Raw genomic sequence first — 21,451 nt, forward strand, 5'->3', positions numbered from 1 at the left:
GATCATCCTTTTCTGAGCCCTCTAATTCCAGTAACCATAATGCCTCACTGAATGAGGCAGTAATCCATTGAGTTTGTTGCTGCCTTACAAAAAACTGCCTTCAGTTCCCATTTTGCAGGATAAAATAGCAGGATGTTTAGCACTCACAACTCACACTCTCCCAGTGTTAAGCATTAAAAATGCTTCCCATTCTCCTACTCCCAGAAAAAAAAAAAGGACATTTCTGCAGCTCACTGACAGCTCAAGCAGCTCTGTTGGCCCATCACAGGCACAGTCTCATTCTGAGACACATGACATGTTTACATGACACTTACTAAAGTGGAAAAACTCTGCCAGAACAGCTTTTTGAAGAGGTACACCAGGCAAGCATAAGGGTCTTCTGCTCTGGGGAACATCTAAGTTAGCAGTATTCCTGTGGTTTGTTCCAAGCTACAGAAAGTTGCACTCACAGAAGCTTAAGCACAGGCCAGTGGCCAGATGGGCCAGCACTCTCAATTTCAGTGTATTCCCTTGAGAAAAGACGTGATTAGCGCTAGCGTGAACCTTTCCCATGGGGAACAGCAAGGTCTAGCCACTGCTGTCAACAAGAACAACGCTCAGCAGTTATTAGAGCTGCCACAGTGCAGTGAATTGCAAAGGTAAAGCACTGAAATTACAATTTTTATTGGAGAGAATAGTAACTCTTACATGCCAGAATACCTGTAAAAGCAGGGTGAAAAAGCTGAAGCACTTCATACGGCTGTGGCTAGGCAAACAGACAGCAGGCCCCCACCTATTCTCTCATCATCCCTTTCCAGAAAAGCTAGTTCATGCACTATCATGTTTTAAAGAAGTCTCTGGTCAACAGAGATGATGCTGTGATCAGTCACAACTTTTTCCAGATTTTGTATTTCCTGGAAAGGGGACTGAGACCACCAGGCTCACTTTCAGGAAAGGGATGACACTGCTGGAGAAATCTTAGTGAATGTCACACACCTACTCTTGCTTTAGAAATGTTGTCAGTATTTATGATGTTGGAAATCATTAAGGAGCACTACAAACACATTCTAAAGCACTGAAGTAACTGCTGGTGGAGATTCAGAACACTCTAGAGCATTAAGCAGTTGTAAGCAGGCAATATGACCACCATGGAAGATACTGCATAAAAAAGCTTTCAGAACTGAGTGGTAGCTGCACGTTGTGAAAAGATGTACCATTCTTCACTATTTAAAACATTACTTTTTCCTCAAAAAATAGCAATATAAAAAAAGATACTTTGGAGTTCTTTCTGTATTTCATGCTCAGAAAGTAACCGAGCATGAAAGTGACACAAACAATTATTCTGCCTCAATTTATTTCTCATTTGATTTGCCTGGGTACACTGAACTCTTTTGTCTACTCATTAAACTTCAACCTGTCCAGAAGCCAAAACGCTTATCCATGTAGCTTTCAATGTTATTAGAACATTGCTCCAAAAACGCTAGCTGTAGTGTTCTCATGCTCGTTTTACAGCGCTGAGACTCACCCTACAAACATGGTCATTCCTGAACCATCCAAAAATGAACCCAGTGTTCTCTTGCTGCTTGCAGCACACCAGTATTTGGTCTCTTCCTTAAAATAGGAATTAGACCAAATAACATAGCATGCTTCTGTTCTCGCAAGAAATAGATGTAACAGAACTGAGTACAGCTGTAAAGCATAGGGAGAAGGTCTTGTGCAACTAACCTTGCTTTAGAGTTAGTCAGCTTCCTTCCAGTGTACTATGTGATGTTATGATGTGGAATACTGATAACCAAAAATCATAAAACCATGACAATGAGGGATCATGATGTTCAGCTCAGTAGCTGAGAGTGACCATTTCTCATTGCTCAGCATCCAAGCTTCCTTCCAGGTGACAAAAACAGCAGACAATTTTACGGATTGGGATCAGCATTGCTCCTGCTCCTCTTTCAGCAATCTCACACCATAGTCTCCCGAATCCACTGCTGAAGTGCTGACTATGTTTACTCTCTGCCTTACCCTTCCCCTCCCCCCCAAAAAAAAAGTAAGAGTATAACCAGCCTGAAGGACAAGGGGAAAATCTGAAACAAAGTTCACAGTGGAGCACATTCCCCAGTTTCAATTAAAAAGTTTCAAGGATTTTGTCTGACATTGACCACATACACTGAGAGTATCAAGAAGTATTTTCAAAATAAATCAAATTATTACAAACTATTCAACAGTCTCAACATAAACTGCACGAAGAAATGTTTAAGAGAAGCATTTCAGAACTACCTAAAAACCTTTCTTATCTAAAGTTTGAAAAGAACTTTGAAATAGTAGCGCTCGTATTCCAGTATAAAACGTTGGTGTTTCGTTGATGTTGTTTTTGAATTACAGCATTTTTCATCATATTGGAGTTAACAAGCTTTAATGATTACCATTAGTCTCTATCAGTGAGCTGGAGCACTGTACTCTCTGAAATCCCCTTCAAAGAGACACTCAGCCTTTATAAGGATTTGAACACAGAACAGTTACAGTTCAACTACACCAGGTAGAAAGCAATTATCTTAGCATTAATGAAAATCTGAAAGTGCTCACTCTGCCTAAAGTTAAGGATCCCAAACATAATCAATACAACAGCTCAAAGCATTTGCATTAGGTTCCCTCTCCAAACACTATATATGGAGCTTAATAACCTATTTTGGCATCTTAGAGATTTACAGTCTCATACTGTTAGCATCCTTCTAATAGCTATATCCCAAGACAGTGGTAGTCTAAAAGCTTTGGAAAAAAACAGAGATCACTTTTAATGTAAAGCTCACATGGTGAAACACAACGATATGTCAGTCTGGACAGCATTAAGAGTGTTGCACACTTCCATAACAGTATATAAACCAGTTTCTCTGCAACACGACACCACAGCACATTTGCCTCAGACTTTTATGTCCGTTGTTTTAAACAGTTATTTCTGTCTGCTGATTTTTTCTGTGTTTAAAGTACCTACAAAGGCACCTAAAAACCAGCCAATATTCTTCCTGAATTCTGCAAGAAGTCTGAAAGTAATAGATGAAAACTGCCAGGCTTCTGGCTCTTACTGAAATTCAGATTAAGCCCTGACTGCTGACATATATACTCATGTTGAAAGAGACTCAGTATATATTCCAGTTGGAATGTCATAATCAAAGGTGACTGTCTTCACTTGAGCTTAAGGTTCCTGTGGATGACCTAGTTTTGCCTGCTTACAAAATGAAATCAGAGAAATAACAACTGAAACTGAATTGTAGCCCTGCTCCTTTTAATATCATCTAAAAAGCTCAGAAGATCCATGACTAGCCCCTGGAAACTTCACACCGAAGTACTAGAAAAAGGCAAAAGAAAACTGTCAAGCATTACATTCAACTGTAATCTAGATTTTATTTGTTATGGCTGATTATAGAAGACATTGCTGACCTCAATAGCGATGTTCTACCACCACAGAAGAACTGGATTTTTATAACTAGAAAAGGCAGCGCGTTGTTTTCAGACTTGGTTTGTCCAGAACTAAGAGATCATTTTGTCACAAGCTGCTACATTAGATATTCCAGTTCTACACAAACACCACAGAACAGAGGTTACGCAGCAGCACCTGGAGCACACAAAGGATATGCTTAATACAGTGCTGAAGGAGTCTCAGCATCCCGGGATTTATGTATTTATTCACGTAAAACTAAAGCAGAATCTCCCTCATTTCTCTTTCCTTCAGGCCACCAAAGCTTTTTGCTGTTATATAGGTCAGTAGCTCTTACCTGTTGTTTGAGAGCCTCCAGAGATTCAAATTCCAATTTGGCCAGCTTTATCTGTATCTCTCTTGGTTTATCAGGAATTACAAACGCCATGACAAACTTTATTGCTAGTAGCAAGTGCTGAAAAGAAAAGATAGAAAAAAAATATTATTCCATAGAGTTTGAAACTCAAAGAGCATATTTTTGGAGTGTTAATAATAGATATAAAAACATTTACTGTGACAAGTACATAGATAACATACAATAACCATATTTAGCCTCAGCTACTCCATGTTTTTCCTATTTACATTCATTCACAATCTGAATATGAACATACATTGTTTAGTTTTTAAAGAAATACTATTTTCACTGTATTCTCTGAGCTTCTAATTTAATTTTGTATTTGTTATTTCAGTAAAACTGGTAGCTCTTTACACATTTTTTTGGTGCACAGAAACTGAATTACAGCGCACAGCACATAGTGATTTATGTGCATGTGTATATAATACATTTACATACACAGGACAGTAATACATCATCAGTGAGAACCTGAACACAAATTAAGAGGTTAATGAAGCATTTAAAGTGCTGCTGTGTAATGCAATGTGTAATACCATATTATTTAGAATGCCACGTCAACAGTAAAACACTCTTCTACTCACAGAAGTTTTCTTTCCCCACTCAACTTAATGGTCTCCCAACAAAAATGCTGCAGCTAACCCTCAAAAACTCCTTTTTTTTTTTTTTTTTTTTTTTTTTTTTTTTTTTTTTTTTAATAGGAGAGAAATTGTGTTTTCATTTGTTTCAGCATATGAAGAGCATTGCTGTGTTATTAACTGAACAATGGCTGGCAAAGCAGTACTCCAAAGCTTTTTTGGTGTGTTTGGTTTGTTCGGGCATTATACCTGTTATCCACAGATAGTGAAGACAGCTTTTGACATTCTCTGCCAGAAAAGTCAATTTTCATTCTAGCACAACTGATAGCCCTTAAACAGCCCTAAACATAAAAGCAGAGCTTTCAATTCAGAAAACCTTCAAGCCACACAGTAGAAATACAAATGGGGAGAAGTTCTTACTTTGCTTGTCCTATGCCCTCCAGATGACTGGACTAGATGGACAAAGCTCTCTTAGTTATAAATACTCAGAACCAAGGGGATGTCTTAGTGCATAAGGTTGTGACCTCAGCAAACTGTGGAACTTAGTAGAGAGCAACAACTGTTGTCTGGTAACATCTTTAAGAAACATACAGATTCCCACAGTGTCTCCTCCTGTTCTTACTTACAAAGTAGGAGTAAAATGAATAAAACTGGGAAGGCGACTGGCAGAAATTACGAATGTTGGTCATTGGACTCATACAATCCTTTGAAAAGAAAACATATCTAATTTTATTAGCAGTTTATACTGCATTTTGGAATTGCCATCCGACAGGAAACACAAGTAGTTATTCAAGAGAAACTGAAGAAAAAGTAGGGAGATGAGCAGTTGTATTCATTTTATCATCCTATTTTGCAGTGATTTTTTAATACTGTTATATTTTCATTCCCATAAATCAGATCAGGAAAAGGAGCCATCTGCTTTTAAAGAAAAAATGCTTAATGTGAACTGAATAATCACCAGAACAGACAGCGAAATTATCCTTCATAGCGAAACGTTACATTAACACCAGTATGGATGTATGATAGGAAGAAAACACTATTTTATCCAAAGTTGTTACACACTTAGTGTAAATGTATCCACCCAATACTAAAATCTCTTCACAGAGCTGATTTTGGCATCTTTTTAAATCAGGTCACAAAGCCAACTGCTATTTCTCACTGCAGCCATCAGAAACCAATGCTGCTTCCAAGAACATGCCCTTCGTAACAATTTCAGGAGGACTATTTCACTACGAGCAAAACCCAGGATAATGTGAACACAAGCTGTAAGCTCCCTGATGCCAGCAGCAAAGTCCGCCCCACCCCCCCATTTTGCAATCTGCCAAATGGGCACAGAGAGAAACAGCAAGAGTCTCTCCCTCTTGGAAAACTCAGTGCCATCAAACTCCATGGTCTTGTGCCATGTGCTTCCAGAGCTGGAGGAGCTATTCTGTTGTGCACAGCTACAGACAAGAGGAGTAGCAGCAGCTGTGTTTTGCAGCAATGTGTCCCCAACCCTCTTTTCTAAAACAGAAAATGCAAATTAGGGTTAAATTCATGGAATTCTGAAGAGCTGATTTGATTTCTACAGTGGTCTGACTGCAGCAATTCCTGTCAAAATCTACTCAACTGAAGGAAAAAGAAAAGGAAAAAAAAAGGGAAAGAGAACAAAAGCAGTAGCTGCATGGCTGGTTAGTCAATGCAGTGTAATGTCACCTGGGAAATACTTTAATAAGATTTTTAACAAAATCCTTTTTTTTTTTTTAGAATCTAATATTTACTCTCAAAAAATCAATTAAAATCACAAATCTGCACACACTCCAATCGACGGCCAGTATGTACTAAGAAACAAGATGGTCACTGCACGTAGATAAGGCATTCTACGTGAGAACAAACACATCACTTTCAGCCTCAGTTCTCCACTGGTATAAGCAGAACATCTTCACAAAAGGAAAAGAAAGTATCACTGCAGAACCATGTTATTGTCAGAGCTGAATGCAGGGAAATCACTACAGTCTTTGCTAGCACTCTGGGTCACAGTATCCTGACATTAAACTAAGCCAAGATCAAAGACAAAGAAGAGACCAAAAGACAAACTTATCTCGTTTTGTGGCAAGTGTTCAGCTGAGAGGGTCTTGTATCCTTCTGAGAGCAGGAAAAATAGGGAGGGGGAAAATAACCCTGTCATTGGACCAATACAGGCAAAGAAAAATTTCCATAAAGTACAGGAAGTTCTATTAAATTAAATTGTCCTTAAAATCATTAAGATACATTTATGAGAACATATTTCTGCAATATACATAAAGAAAAAAAATGGAAAAAAAAAAGAAAACAACTTTCCTTCCCAATCGTAGCCTGTACTTGCTTCAATAGAAGCTCCCTAACAGGGCAGAATCATCACAACAAAAGGACCTGAGGAAAAGGTCCTCTTTCTCCTGCTGCTTTTAAAACCTCATATCGGTATTATATGGGAGGCGAGAATGAGAAAAAAGGAAGATGTTATTTCATGCTGGTTCTATTTCAAGGCTTCTCCACATCTCCCATTCAGTTTGAGGCTGTCTTCCCCTCCGCAAACATACACATGTACATATTTGCAGCTCAAACCACTGTCCTGATTTGCATGCATCTTCTTTTCATCCTTAACCAAGTATAACCCACCCCTCCTGCATCGTCACAAGTATAAGCTTTCTCCTTCTTGCTGCCAAAACTCAGGGGAGACCCTGAGAACAAGTTCTAGTTGCTCTGCCTCAGACTTCATGCTTCTTGCTACTCTAGGTTTGACACTGTGACATCCATCTCAGCTCTCATCTGGAACATGCTCAGGACAGGCAATGCTCATCCGCTTGCACTTGATGAGTTCCTTTAAGTCCTGCAGTGAAAAAGGACGCTGCCTTGCAAAGTGTCCATACACTTACATTTTCCCACCTGTTTTAATTAGTGCAGAAAACCTTACAAGTACAACTCTACACTGAAAAAGATACCAGGCATGACATACCGCTTTGAGGCATGCTTCTATCATTTAAGAAGTATAAAGCTACACCCTGAGAATCAGTATTTGTTTTGTTCCTGTTGCACCAGCAGGACTGATACACAGCCCTTTCCAGTCCAGTCTTGGCCTTATGCCTTCATATTTTCAGCAAGTTACCGCCAAAGCAAAGGGTGAAGCAAAGCAGGGAAATTGAAAAAAAAAAAAAATTAGAAAAAAAAAGGTGACATTTCAGACATCATCTACATAATCTCATTGTGAAAGAGCTCATGAATGGGGAATGGTCTCTTCTGCCCTCATGGATTTTTGTACTGTTTTCCACAATACTCTAAGAGCCCAGCTGGAAAATAAATAAAGCAACCCAGTATGCTTTATGAAACACGGTGTTGTTCTTTGAAAGCCTTAGGAAAATTTAAGCCAGACAACTTTCAACATAAATCATCAATCTGCTAAGTAACTACATTCTGTCAATGCACACGCTAGTGAAGTTGAAAGCACAGGTAATCCAATCAGTTGCACAGTCATCATTTTTTTTCCTCTTATAGCACCATCATATTTTCTATTACTTCCATTAATTCCAAAATCATGAATTTTCAATTTATATATAGATTATGTGTTACTCATGTTTCAACCACAGCTGCTATCCATCGTATATGGTCACTACTGAACTGAAGAGGTATCTGGTTTCATTAGCCTTATTGAGAAGATTTAGATGCACAAAGTCCTTCACAATTTTCTCTTAGGTAATAGCTAAGAGGTAGGTTTCTTAAAAACTTCTATAAAAATGCAAAGTACACAAACGAGCCTTTCAGAAATGTTTTAAGTCATAACTTTTCTCACATTTGTTTTCTCCTGCTGTCAATTCTAAAGATGTGAAAAAATGCTTCAGGTGTAAATTTGTCTTGGAGCTTTCAAGTATTTGCTAATGGTTAATTCTGCAGCAACCCAACAGTCTTTAAAGCAGCATGATAATGCACCCATCTCTATGTAGCCATTTGATAATCCTCAAATGTTTTGGCATAACCCTTATCTCAATTTATGGAAAGCATTTAATAGGAACAGGGGTAAGAGTTGCCAAAAGCCAAATTAGCTAATGCTGAATGTAATGAACAGCAGAGCCTTGACTGTGCTCTGAAATAAATTCCAAGTGAAAATTGGAAAGAAGGATGCTCACAGAATTCAAATCGACAGGGTGATTAATACCAAGCCTTATGAAGTGCCTCTTAGCTGATTGCTAGCATTACACATAGGCCACTGTTCTGACAGGTATAGTTTATTGTCAAAATGTCCTCATGTTCCACATCAAGGAAAGAAAAAAAAAGATTGGTATTTGCCATTAATCTACAAAACTTATACTTCTTTCTACCTCTAAGCCATACATTTTTCTCCATGATAAAAATGCAAGTAAATTACAGTCATTGTAATTACGCACTCTAAGGATTTCTGTTTGTCAGGACTCTGAAATTCATCATTCACTGCACAACTGGGTGACCAGGGATTAATAGAGACAAGAAGCATTGCTTCTGCCACGTAGTTTGAAATTACTGTAAGTCAGTTCAGAGCTCAGGAGAAATTCTCACCTACAGTAGGCATCACAGTTCTTGAGAAGAGCTTGCACCTGCCTCAAACAGCACATGCCTTAGTTAAAGCCAAAGTGCACAGGCATCTGCCAAGTGAGTTTTAGATCGCTCTGTCAGATCATACACGTACATTTTGACATATGTGAATCTGAGACAATCAACAGACTTCTTGATTTCACATTTTTATTCAATTTATGCTAGGAAAAGAAAATGCTGCATTGACATTTGAATTTAAACTCTTAACTCTTGTTTTGATGGTCTTGCTTACTGCAGCACAGAACAATGTCAACACAGCATGTAGATTCTATGGAGAATTTATCACCTTCAGCCATCTACTTCTTGCCATTTTACGAAGAGGTAGAATTTAACAGGAGAGAGCAGAATAGATGAGCGGGTTACCTGTTTAACAGGACTCTAACTCAGTCTCTGCAGCAGTCACCCAAGGGATCAGTGGGACACAGCCCAAGACAAACTGCCTTCCACAGAAGACAAGCGTAGCTATCCTTCTTAACTCTGGCAAGAAGCAAAAGGTAAATGATTACTGCCTATCAAGAAGCTGACTATCTTCATAACTCTATTACAAAGGTGAAAATGCTGAAATGCAGCATTTCAAAGTTTCCTTTAATAGCTGCAGCAATTTCATGAGCTCACACTTATCCCTGACAGACTTCAGGAAAGGGCTCTATATCCCCTGCTCTGACCGAAACCGAGGAAACAAGTGCTCACTTGTCATACTGTAACAGTAAGTAAAGAAAGTACCATGATAATAATGGGGAAAAACTTTGGCAACAGCAAAGGAGAACAAACCCCAAAGCAGCAGCCACAAATACAGAACTGAAGTAAAAGAGCTGCTTACCATTGGAAGGCTTCGGGTAGGCAGAGATCTCCAGCAAGAGATGGCCTTGCCTGCACTCTCAACTCTCACCAGGCCTGCAAAGGGCTGGATCCTGGCTCTGCCCCTTCCTCTCATTCAGCTGCATTACATGCACCAGAGCTGCTCTGGCTTGGCCCTGCCTTCCCACCAGGGGCTCAATCACTGCTTCAGGCTGTGTCTCTGTGTTCCCCCTACACTCACAACATCACAAGTCTTGCCATCTTTCAAATACAAGATCAGATTGTTCTTTAGCGGAACCAACTATTGACCAACTGAGGAATGGTTTTGTCTTTCAGTGCTAAAAACTTAGCAAACATCATGGCAGCACAACCTAGAGGCCTGCTGAGTTCAATGGTAGAGACAGAAGGAGTCAAATCCAGATGCTTCTGACAACAAAGCTTAAGCGCACAACTGTGGGAAACGCTAAGAAAGGCTTTCTTTTACTCCACCAGATAAAATCAGCTCAGCTCTGAAACAGCAGATCTCACAGTCTTCCCAAAGACAGCTGTGCAAACTAACTCGGGCAGCCGTGGAGGTGAAATACTTTAGTGTGTGCCTAACTCCAAGCAGATCAGGCAGTTTTCTCAAGTCAAAAGGACTGCGATGTGCTCAGAGCTCAAGTCATGCTTAAGGACTTCATGGGATCAGGGACGCTGGGCACGGGCTTACAAAAGTCCGACTTCTCCTCAAGAAACGACCTGCTGGCCTGTTTGGAATTAAGTCCATGTCCGTTCGTATTTACTTCGACAGTTTGAAACAGAAAACTGATAGACAATTGTAGCTGAAAAGACTTCTCTGCTGTTCTAATCAGACCTAAAAGCGGAGAGTATGAAAATACATAACTTTCCGTTGGTAAAAGTACGACCAGAAATTCGTGCTTGCTATCATGGCAGCAGAACGCATTACGACGCTCCAGAAACAATGTATGAGTGTAATTTTGAAATTCTGTCCAAGTGAGCAGCAACGCTGAGCCACAGCAACACTTTTATTCAGCATCCAGTGGATTTAGAAAGAAACTCGGAAAAAATTAAGCATTTCCTCTTTGATTTATATCAAACCTACATTACAGTAGAGGTCTTCTCCTCGAATGTGAGTGCCTGGGATTTTACAGAGAAGTTCAAGATGAAAAGAAAACACGTTCCGATACTTTTTACTCTACTTTGGCACTTTGTTGAGGTAGCCGTGTGACTTTTTAAGCTACTAAAATTCTACAATACAGCTACCTCAACCACAAGGCCACACAGATAGGGAACACAAAACACACACCTGCAGATGTGTACACAGAGAGATACATATTAAAGAACAAAGTGACTGGAGAGCATGAGAGCTCCAGAGGTTAGAACCGCATCTAAATGCTGAGAATTCTTTCATTTTTTACTATTGGTTTTTCAACACATTCTCAACAAAAGTCTGTGGCAGGAATCATCCCAGCCACCTCCATCAGTCCCAGAAGGGACGCGCTGCTCATTCAGTGGTATTCACAGCACACGTGACAGCACGTACTGAACTCAGTATTTCACTGAAGGAAACTGACCATCCTTTTGCTGGGCATGCGCTCAGAGCAATCTCAGGTCAAGATTGAGAAGCCTCAAGGGGGCTGTAGATCATTGGGATTTATGATGGGATGAAAATGATGGTGGTAATGCTTAATATTTTCTGAGATCTTTGTCTGTAGACAACACTCTACTTTGTTGTTGCCGTTGTGTTGCTTTAGAAAAAGAAAGAACAAAAATGGAAACTGGAATGGGCAAAACTTGTCAGTATTTGCATTTGTTGCAGCCATTCCTATCAGTGCAATGCACAAACCAAACGCTTCTGTCACTATCTGGACAGGTACAAATGATGCAAACATTACAGAAGCAGTGCAGTGTCTCCAAAACAAAGAAGCAGCTCAGGAACCTTCCCTCTCTACGCACATGCAGGACACCAGCCGTGGTAGGCCACAGCAGCAAAAGTATTTCTCTTCCACAGGCCACTTGTGGCCTATCCATCACTTGTGAGTTCTGAAGCGCAGCGGCACTTTACTTCTTCCTATCAAGGAAAACACAGCACTGAAGCAAAGAAAGATAGAAAGACAGTTGTAGTAAAGGATGGACTGGAAGCTGGGACTTCACATTGCAATTAAACTTTGGATGACCAGAGAATTACTAGCATTGAATGGGAAGGGATTTACCAAGGAAATCAGAAGCCTCTTGTTAGGCAGAGGTGGGCTATGGGACATCGCACTGAACTGTATGTAAGTTACAAAAGCAAAAGATCAACACATCCAAACCAGACAGAGAGATCATCACTGACTCAGCAAGGAGGGAGGGACAACCTAGTGGGAGAGTTTCTTTTGGCACTGTAAACCCTGACACAAAACTCGTACTGCTGTGGCTTGGTGATTTCTTCCTGTCAGTATTCTACATGAAAACATCACGTGGACCAGGGGGAGTTAAAGAGTTAAAGTTCTGGTCCCACTTACTGCCTTGTATGGGCATTTTGAGTATCCTGATGGGAGGAGAGGGGCGGCATCCCCGGAGGACCTGGCAGGAAGAGGAAGCGAGCTGAAGCTCCGAGGAGCCCGGGCTCTGCCTCTCCTTCCTGCCCGGCTCAGCCGTCTCAGCTGCCGCGGACAAAAGCACGTGCTTCCCTCGCACTACCGTGGTCTGACTCGCACTCTGCATGCTCTCGTCTCTCTCATTACGGTCGATTTGGTTACGTTTAGTAAATTATCGTTCCTCCTCAGATCGTTGCCGTTGTGTTTCCTCTTCGTTAAAACTGTCTGCTGGCTCTCCGCCCTTCCCCCTCTCCCGGAGCGGCCCGGGGCCGGCCGGGTGGCACGGCAAGCCGTTAGTTAGTACGTCTTCGTTGTTTCTTCCCTTCTCCCGGGGCCTGTGCCCCTGTCTCGGACTTCTATCTGGGGATAAGCCCTAAAGGGCCACTTCATCGGGCTAGACAAGACGGGGGCAGTTAGGGCAGTTAGGGACGGTGGGACGACGCGCGGCGCTGCCCCTGCCGTCAGCACTGTGATGTCACGCCCGGGTCCCGGCCACGGCAACCAGCCCACCAAAACCAACACACACCTCTCCTCTGCTCGCCCTAGAAAGGCTCTGCAGGTGAAGAGGGTGGGCCAAAGCCAGCTGTGCTGCTGCTGCTTGGCCCCACAGTCGCTAATATTAGGTTTAAGGACAGCAACAAATTGCAGAGGGCGGACCCCAGCCCGTGCCAGCCCTCGCCATGAAAAGCACCGCTCACGACGCTGGTGGCACCGCACCAACTTCCAGCACCCTGCACGATGACATCAACGAGCTGTGCGTGCGGATCATGCGGCTCTGCCTTAACACCAAGCAGGTAAATACTAAGGACTCTGCCAATGACAAAGTGCAGAAACCCAAGCAGTCTGAACCGGTGAGACAAACTGTGAACACTGCTGGCCGTGTATGTGACCCATTCAGCGTGTGACAACTGAGCCACACATGGATCAGAGTCAGCTCGGCCAGGGGCTGGTAGATAGGGATGGGGAACACAACAGGCCCCGCATAATCCACAACGGCACCCTCACTGAGTTTGCAGATGACACCAAGTTGGGAGGGAGTGTTGATCTACCACATGTCAGAAAGCAACTCCAGAGGGACCTGGAGAGACTGGCTCGATGGGCCAGGGTAAACTCTATGAGGTTCAATAGGGCCAAGTGCCGGGTCCTGCATTTTGGTCACAACCAACTCAGGCAACCCCACTGGCTGAGGGAGGAGTGGCTGGAAAGCTGCCTGACGGAAAGGCACCTTGGTGTACCGATGGACAGTCGGCTGAATACGAGCCAGTGTGCCCAGGTGCTCAAAGGCAGCGTGACTTGGATCAGGAATGGTGTGCTGAGCAGGGCTAGGGAAGGAATCCTGCCCCTGCACTCAGCACCGGTGAGGCCCCACCTCAAGTACCATGTTCAGTTTTGGGCACCCGTTTGGGTACAGAAAGGACACTGAGTGCTGGAGCAGATCCAAAGAAGGGCAACAAGGCTCATGAAGGCCTTGGAGAATATGCCCTACCAAGAGCAACTAGAGGAACTGGGGCTGGTTAGCCTGGGGAAGAGGAGGCTGAGGAGCGACCTTCCTGCTCTTCTAGCTCAAAGGTGATTGCAGAGAGAGCGGGGCTGGTCTCCTCTCACTGTTGACAGGACGAGGGGAAACGGCCTCAAGTTGCACCAGGGGAGGTTTAGGCTGAATATCAGGAAAAACAACTTTACAGAAAGGGTGGTTAAGCACTGGAACAGGCTCCCCAGGGAGGTGGTTGAATCACCATCCCTGGATGGGTCTAAAAACCATTTGGATGTGGTGCTCAGGGCCATGACTGAGCCGAGGGTAGGTAGAGTTAGGCTAGTACGGTTAAGTTGCAGTTGGACTTGATGATCTTTAAGGCCTTTTTGCAACCCAAGCAATTCTATGATTTTATGATTCCAGGCTCCAGAGGGAAAAGAGCTCTCAAAAGAGACATGCCAGATAAAGAGCCATTCTATATACAAAAAAGCAGATCAGCCATCGGGACACAGAAGACAACATCCACATCCACCTCTGGATGCAAAGCGTAAGAACCTTGCAGACAGACAGCAGTGTGAATACACGCCAGAGGCTAAAAAGCTTTGCAGACCTTTGCCTGTACCACCAGCATCTCAGGAAACAAAAAGTTTTTCATACACCAACACAAACAGGAATGGGAAAAAGGAGGCTCAGCTTAGCTGTGCTCCAGCCCTGACTTTGCAAAATCAGCATGAGGCTGACAAACCATCAGGCAAACAAAAATGCAAAACAAAGCACCTGGATGTGCAGGTGAGAAGAAAAAGATCATTCCTAGCTACGGACGACCCCTTTGACATCAGAGACGCCCAAGACCTGGTCACGCTACCAAACAAAATGATGAAACAAGCAGAGCCCTGACTCTGCGGCAAAGAATAGCGCAGTATTATTTCTATGATTTAAAACTGCTGAACTTCTGACATTTGGCTGTTAAAAGCACACTATAAGCTTTAGTAGAAAACAAATCTCTGAACTTGACATTCAGTGAAGTTTGAATCATTAGCAATTTGTACCTTAGCACCATTACTTTTCAGATGTATTCTTATAGCATTAGAAGACACCCCTTTCATTCAATAGTGTAGTAGTGGAATGAACTGTAAGCAGTGTATATAAATGTGTATGTATTTATTTAAATAAACTTGGATAGCAAATTTAGGCGATGGACGTTTTTATGCAACACCTTCTACTCTTGTATGTACTTCTAAGTTCTTTCTTGCAGCGGGGCTGAATTCCAGACAGCCTGTAACTACTTCTTTTATTGAATAAAAATTTAATATTTAATAAAAGCTATATTTGCAACATGAATATGCTGCAAGGGGGGAATAAACACTGCAATCCTCCAAGCCTGAACTTTCTTTGGCACTGCATTTCACCTTGAACCGGTCCTTCAGCTAAGTAGGGAGGATGCATAGTGTTGGATTGCTGCACGCTGAGGCCAGCTCTGGTTGCATCAGAAACCCTTCTTCATGAATCTGGGTGATTCTTACAAAGCACTGAGCAACCACAAGAGGGATGACATAAAGCACTCTATAGCAATTAACTTGACAGAATTCAAGTTGCTGGCTATTCTCACCCAACATCAAATCCCCTAGAGGCACACAGAAGGATGGGGACATCCAGTGCATCACACGAAGTGGATCCTGGTCCTCCAGCAAAAGCACTCCCATGGGTGGGCTTGCCTTTGCTCAAGGCAAGAATAACCCAGACTGTCTTACCCAGCCCGTTTTTCCTGTGTGCTACAGGGACTTCAGCTGCTCCTACAGCATCTATGAGTTTTGACTGGGCAGAGCCAGCTCAACTATCAGATCCTGAGTGTTGACTAACAAGGTGGCATTTGCTAAATGCAAATGTGTCCAATGTCCCAGCACCCAGTTTTTAACAGATCACTGTATCATTTTATCTTACCAGAGGCTGGTACATGATACAGGATGTGACCCCTCCGCTCACTGCCATGCTCTTTGACCCTGGTGTCTATGAGGTTATTTCAGAAATGAGCCTTGTTGCCTGACATAGCTCTTTCTAGGATGCCACGCTGCCACAGGACTTTCCTCCCAAGACCAAGGATGGTGCTTTGGGCACTGCAGCATGGGGCATGGGATGTGTTTCCAGAGAACCGAAGGTTGCTTCCACCATTCTAAGCACATGGCACTTGTCATGGCAGGTTTGTGAGACTGGGACATAATCAACCCACACCAGGCCTTCCCAGGTTTCTATTTCAGCCATTGTCCTCCATACCAGAGAAGCATTATCCACTTGGATTTCTTTACCCAAGCACACATTTCATACTCGCATTCATATTCTGTGCAAGAGTGTCCATGGTCAAGTCTACCCCTTCATCTCGACCCCACCTATACACTGCATCTCCTCCTTGATGGCCTGACATGTCCGTGGGCCCACTGGGCTAAATGTAATTCACCTTTCTGTTGCCAGTTCAGATCTACCCAAGCCATTTCAATCCTATCAGCCCAACCCATCAGCTGGTTATTTCTACGCTCCTCAGCGGCACAACTTTTTTTCCCCCCTGTACTCAGCACTGGTGAGGCCGCACCTCCAGTACAGTGTGCAGTTTTGGGCCCCTCATTACAGGAAAGACATTGAGGCCCTGAAATGAGTCCAGAGAAGGGCAACGAAACTGGTGAGCAGTCTGGAGCACAAGCCCTATGATGAGCAGTTGAGGGAGCTGGGATTGTTTAGTCTGGAGAAGAGGAGGCTCAGGGGAGACCTGATCGCACTCTACAACTTCCTGAAGGGAGGTTGTGGTGAAGAGGGGTTTGGCCTCTTCTCCCAGGCAACAAACAGGACCTGGGGAAATTGCCGCAAGTTGGACCAGATGAGGCTTAGTTTAGACTTCAGGAAGAACTTTTTCTCTCATAGAGTGGTCAGGCACTGGAATGGCCTGCCCAGGGAGGTGGTGGAGTCACCGTCCCTGGCAGCGTTCAAGAGGCGTCTGGATGAGGAGCTGTGAGATCTGGTTTAGTAGCTTGTGGTAGCAGTGGTAGTGTGAAGACAGTTGGACTAGATGATCTTATAGGTCGTTTCCAACCTTGTGATTCTATGATTCTATGAACCCTTGGGTACAACAATGCCTGCAGTTGTCCACTAGGGCCTTTCTATTCAACACAGGCAAAGAGGAGAATGCCAACCCAAACCTCTGCTGCAAAAACAGCCGAGAGGCTGTTATGAGGCCGAGAAACCATCAGGCAAACGGAAGTGTAAAACAAAACCTCTGGATGTGCAGGGGAGACAAAAGAGATCATTCCTAGCAATGGACGACCCCTTTGACATTGAAGACACCAAAGCTATGGTCGCGCTACTAAAGAAATTGATGAAGCAAGCAGAGCCCACTTTCCATCGCGGCTCCTTGCCTGCCAAAGTCTGCCAGCAGAATCTGCACAAGCAGCTGCAGCAGCCCCCCTCCTTGTCCAGCCTTTAGCCCCCATCAGCCCATGCCACCCAAGGCCCGCTCCATCCCATCTGACAAGAATGCAGGACCTCATCTCTCCTGCAGCAACTTCCCCTCTGCAGAAGCCATCGCCAGCACAGAGGCAGAGTTTTACCTACAGGCTTCTCTCAGCCACTTCTGCTACACACCTTCAAGTGCTTAACCCAGAAAGCAAAGAGCTCTCAGACTTGGGAGAGCTTTCAAGTGAACACCAGACTTTGTTGGGCTCCCCATTTCACTGCAAGCATCCACACAAGGACCTTCCCTTCAACACCCCTCCAGGAACTGTTACATGCTGTTTAAGGCTTTTAGACGTTAATGTTAATGGTTTCGTGTTGTTTCTTTATTGTAACAGTTGTATTACAGAGTTATTTCTGCAGTACAGCCGGCTAAGATATGACACACACCCAAGCTTTTACCCTTGATTATGAATAGTAAGTTATCTGACTAAACAGATCTTATTTTTAAATTTATTCCTCATTTCTCCCACAGCTACCTCTAGTTTTGCACACAACTCTCTACTCTAAGTCCATTTTTGAAGATGTTTCACAAGATTCTTTTCATTAATTTTTTAAGAAAAAAAAATCACGTAACAACACAGAGTTAAGAAGTACAGAACCACTGATCACAGAATGTCCTGAGCTGGAAAGGACTCACAAGGATCATCAAGTCAAACTCCTGACTCCACACAGGAGTGCCAGAAATCAGACCTCATGTCTGAATAAATACAGTTTAAACAAAACAGTATTTCACTACACTAGATGCGTGTTTTATCTGAAATATTAGAAATTTTAACACAACACACAGCTTTTTCTACACACTCATTCTATTGTAAGTGGCATATTTTCCTCTACTTCTATGAGAGCTGCACTTGAAGCAAAGCCTTCTATTTTATTATGTTGGCCTAAGACATCAGAGGTGGATGGATGTTGTGGTACAGTAGAGGTTGAACCTTCCCACCAATATTCCATTACATGTTGCTGCTGAGCAATAATGGCAGCAGAGGGGCACTCGGACAAAAAGGCACCTGACACTGAAGTGTGGATGAAGCAAACGGGTGGAATTCAATTCCTCCACATGGAACAAATGGCACCTACTGACATTCATTGATGTTTGCTGAATGTCTATGGAGATCAACCAGTGTATGTGAGCACAGTGAGGTGTGGTGGGTGGTACATTTCTGCAGGGTGACTCTGGGTCACATCCGCTGGTGCAGATTCTGATGAGTGCAGCGTGCAGGCTCTTGTTCAAGACTGCAATAAATGCACAGCTAATGGTGGTGACTGTGTTGAAAAACTTCTTTGTAGCTGAGAATTTGCTCTACCACGTAGCATTAGTGTGCTCTGTTGCGGTTTCCACAGAAACAAATAAGTGGCATTTCTTAAAAAGTGACCTGTGTATTTAAAACCTGTGAGTAAATTTAGCAGGACACAGCACATTTTTAAAATCTGGACCAAAAGGTGAGTCATGCAATGTTAAATAATGAACAAAATGTCACAGCCATGAGTCACTACAGAAAATAATGGTCTTGCAATATATTACAAAGTAAGCTGCAAATTAGTCTCTATTCACATGCAACTTTAATGAAATCAAATTAATTGAAATGCACACAAATAAAACTAGCTGATCTGAAACAATACTATTCTGTATGAAGAAGTTAATAATTTTCATATTATTGGAAACTCATCACCTTCATTTTTCCTGTAAAGATGAGGAGGTGATGTTCTAGAAAAAAATACAACGTGAACTCTAACAATCCTTTTGCTTTTTAATAAAGGTCAGAAAAGTTTTGCATTCAGCTGAACTATTTTAATTAAACACTGCAGCAGAAATTTGGTTATGTTTCCAGCTCCTAAAAACACTGCAGAAAATTGTAAAAAATTAAAAAAAAAAAAAAGACCTGTGTGTCCTCAAGCTCTCTTTATCTGTCTTCTCTGTGAATGAGTATTCACAGAATCACATAAAATTTTCTTACTTTTGGAATGTTACCTGCCTTAGCTAAAAGAGTTCTTCATCAAAGCTGTTAGAAGCTAGCCATGCAGTTCTGATGTCAACTTCTATTGCCATAGCAGATCTGTGTAGCACAGCACAGCCCTCAATTTAACCTCAGCTGCTGACCAGGTTCAAACATAACTAGTTTATTCAAGCTCACAAAAAAAAAAAAAACAACCACCCTTACCTGTGAGCCAAATCTACTCTGAAGCAAATTATTGCAACTAAAGCAGACCCCATTGTAGATCATACCCACACAATCAAGCTTTTCAGCGTCCACATATCTCATGCACTCCCATTAAAGCAGGCTATGAAATGCTGCCAGAACTGCAGCAACACAAAGCCTATCTTAAGGTGCACACTCTGGAAGACAAATAGGAGAAAACAGAAAGAGGAAGAAAGGAAAAAACACCAGCAGTACTTAGTGCTGGTAGGCATCAAGCAATTTCATCAGCTGAGAATGCAGGTGAGAACGTGAATCCCAGTGTAAAGACTGGAAAGCAATAACTCCTATACAATGGGATAATACAACTGCACCAGTGCAGCACTGCCATTCAAAAGTAGACAACTTCCATTTGCACAATCCAACAATTACTCCTTGACAAATTCAGTGGATACATGGGACATTCCCAAAACCATCATGTCTGAATTAGAAAGATTTCTGATCTCTTTCTAGTTTTCTTTTAAAAGGAAAACTAGCAAAAATGATAACACAGCAACACACATCACATATTCCTTTAGCTGCTTCCCCCCACAAGTTGACAGTTTGTTCTTCAGAACTATAGATAGAACAGAAAAAAAATCAGTTTAATTTTATCAATGACAGCTCTGGTAATGTGCAGTTTGCACAATTTCTTACCATCCTAGAATAAAAAGGAAGACCATTTGGGTCTTAAAGGAAGGGCTAGGCATCACTTTGTTGCCATGAAACACTATCACAGAGGGATAATCAACCATAATAACCTGCAGCTGATTCATCCGCTGGCTAAAACAATCTCAGCTGAGAAAGCCACATTTAATTTGAAAGAAATTAAGTAGCAATTCCCAGTACAGCTCCAAAAAAGGCTTCAAGCACATCAGACAAGATCTTGGACCAGGGACTAAACCTGAACAGAACACTGAGTTACTTCAACACAGTTGAAGCATAGAAAGATGGGAAGCTGCAACTTTTCAGATCTCAACAGAGCTATCCTCAGGCAGATGAATACTTCCCTTCAACTTGGTCTTACCTGCAGTTACTGAGGGCGCACTCAATACCCTCATCATCAATGAAGATATTCAACAGGATGGGCCCCAGTACTGACCCCTGGGGAACACTGCTCCTGACTAGTCTCCGGATGGATTTAACTCCATTCACCACCAAACTGCGACACAGCGAATAGCAAAAACACAAGCAAAGTTTTCCACTGTTTACAGCATTACTTACTGCAACTCTGTCTTTCTTTTCAGAGACGCTATTTGAGAGACAAAATCCCTGATCCCTCTTTTTTTAAATTAATGTTCTTCACAAGAGGTCTGTGATAATTCAAATATACACATTCTATACAAAAATAAGTATTCCCCATATATTCAATGTAAGAACTAGACCTGGCTGTACTTGCAGGAGTGGATTTTTGTGTGAGATAACAAAGCATTATCTTCTAACACTGAGTTGTCACCACAATTCCCAAAAGGTTAAATATCTATCAGGTAACATGTTCTTAAATTATTTTTTTCCTACCATCTCCTTTAAGAGGGAGAAGAAACAACAGGATATTTCAGACACAGGCAGAAAAGGAAAATATTGTCAGTCAAAAGGTATTCAGAAGTAAGACCTTCTAGCATGACATGAAAGTATTACAAGGAGAAAAAAATTATTTTCCTTTCAGTTCGGAAGAATTTTACCAATGTCTGACAGTACTGTATAGTTCTGGGTTAGACAAGATGGCTTCACCATAAATAGCAATTCAAAATCCATTCCTATGATGAATCACATTAACAGAGATATCTAGCTCTCTCAAGCCAGAAAAGATGTTTTCATTAGTCAGCACACAAACTGTGCGAAGTTGCATTGTTTTGCTCACTTTCAGTGGGAACAAGCACATTACTCTGTCACCTCAAGCCTGAAAAAGCACCTGGATTCTTTTCAGAATTTATAGGGATGCCAAATGTGAACTAGAGAAGTGCCAAAC

General features: G+C 42.2%; 2 protein-coding genes across 6 annotated transcripts in view; one reads left to right on the forward strand and one right to left on the reverse strand.

Annotated features, from left to right (window-relative positions):
* ANO10 (anoctamin 10) overlaps positions 1–21,451 on the reverse strand; it is a 117,250-nt gene that overhangs the window by 32,628 nt on the left and 63,171 nt on the right. For 4 of the 5 annotated variants that reach the window (XM_031590276.2, XM_090142492.1, XM_090142494.1 and 1 more), the window contains exon 12: positions 3,747–3,863. In XM_031590276.2, the coding sequence (XP_031446136.2) occupies positions 3,747–3,863 (117 nt within the window). Of the gene's footprint in view, positions 1–3,746; positions 3,864–9,322; positions 9,437–21,451 lie in introns of those variants that run through there. The other variant, XR_016467701.1, reaches the window with a different exon arrangement.
* On the forward strand, positions 12,440–17,692 carry LOC149917433 (uncharacterized). The gene is made up of 3 exons (XM_090142123.1): positions 12,440–13,130; positions 14,234–14,695; positions 16,950–17,692. Exons 1-3 carry the CDS (start codon positions 13,017–13,019, stop codon positions 17,277–17,279), a joined length of 906 nt encoding a protein of 301 aa, XP_089998249.1. The 5' UTR covers positions 12,440–13,016; the 3' UTR covers positions 17,280–17,692.

Source organism: Phasianus colchicus, chromosome 6, assembly GCF_987193195.1.
Source record: "Phasianus colchicus chromosome 6, bPhaCol1.hap1.1, whole genome shotgun sequence".
Lineage (NCBI taxonomy): Eukaryota > Metazoa > Chordata > Aves > Galliformes > Phasianidae > Phasianus > Phasianus colchicus.

Bases quoted from the DNA above. Each gene is read 5' to 3' on its own strand.
- LOC149917433 (XM_090142123.1), top strand. From the start codon at position 13,017: ATGAAAAGCACCGCTCACGACGCTGGTGGCACCGCACCAACTTCCAGC. The intron at 13,131-14,233 runs GTAAATACTAAG...TTATGATTCCAG, and splicing joins TCTGCCTTAACACCAAGCAG to GCTCCAGAGGGAAAAGAGCT. The intron at 14,696-16,949 runs GCAGAGCCCTGA...GTTGTCCACTAG, and splicing joins CAAACAAAATGATGAAACAA to GGCCTTTCTATTCAACACAG.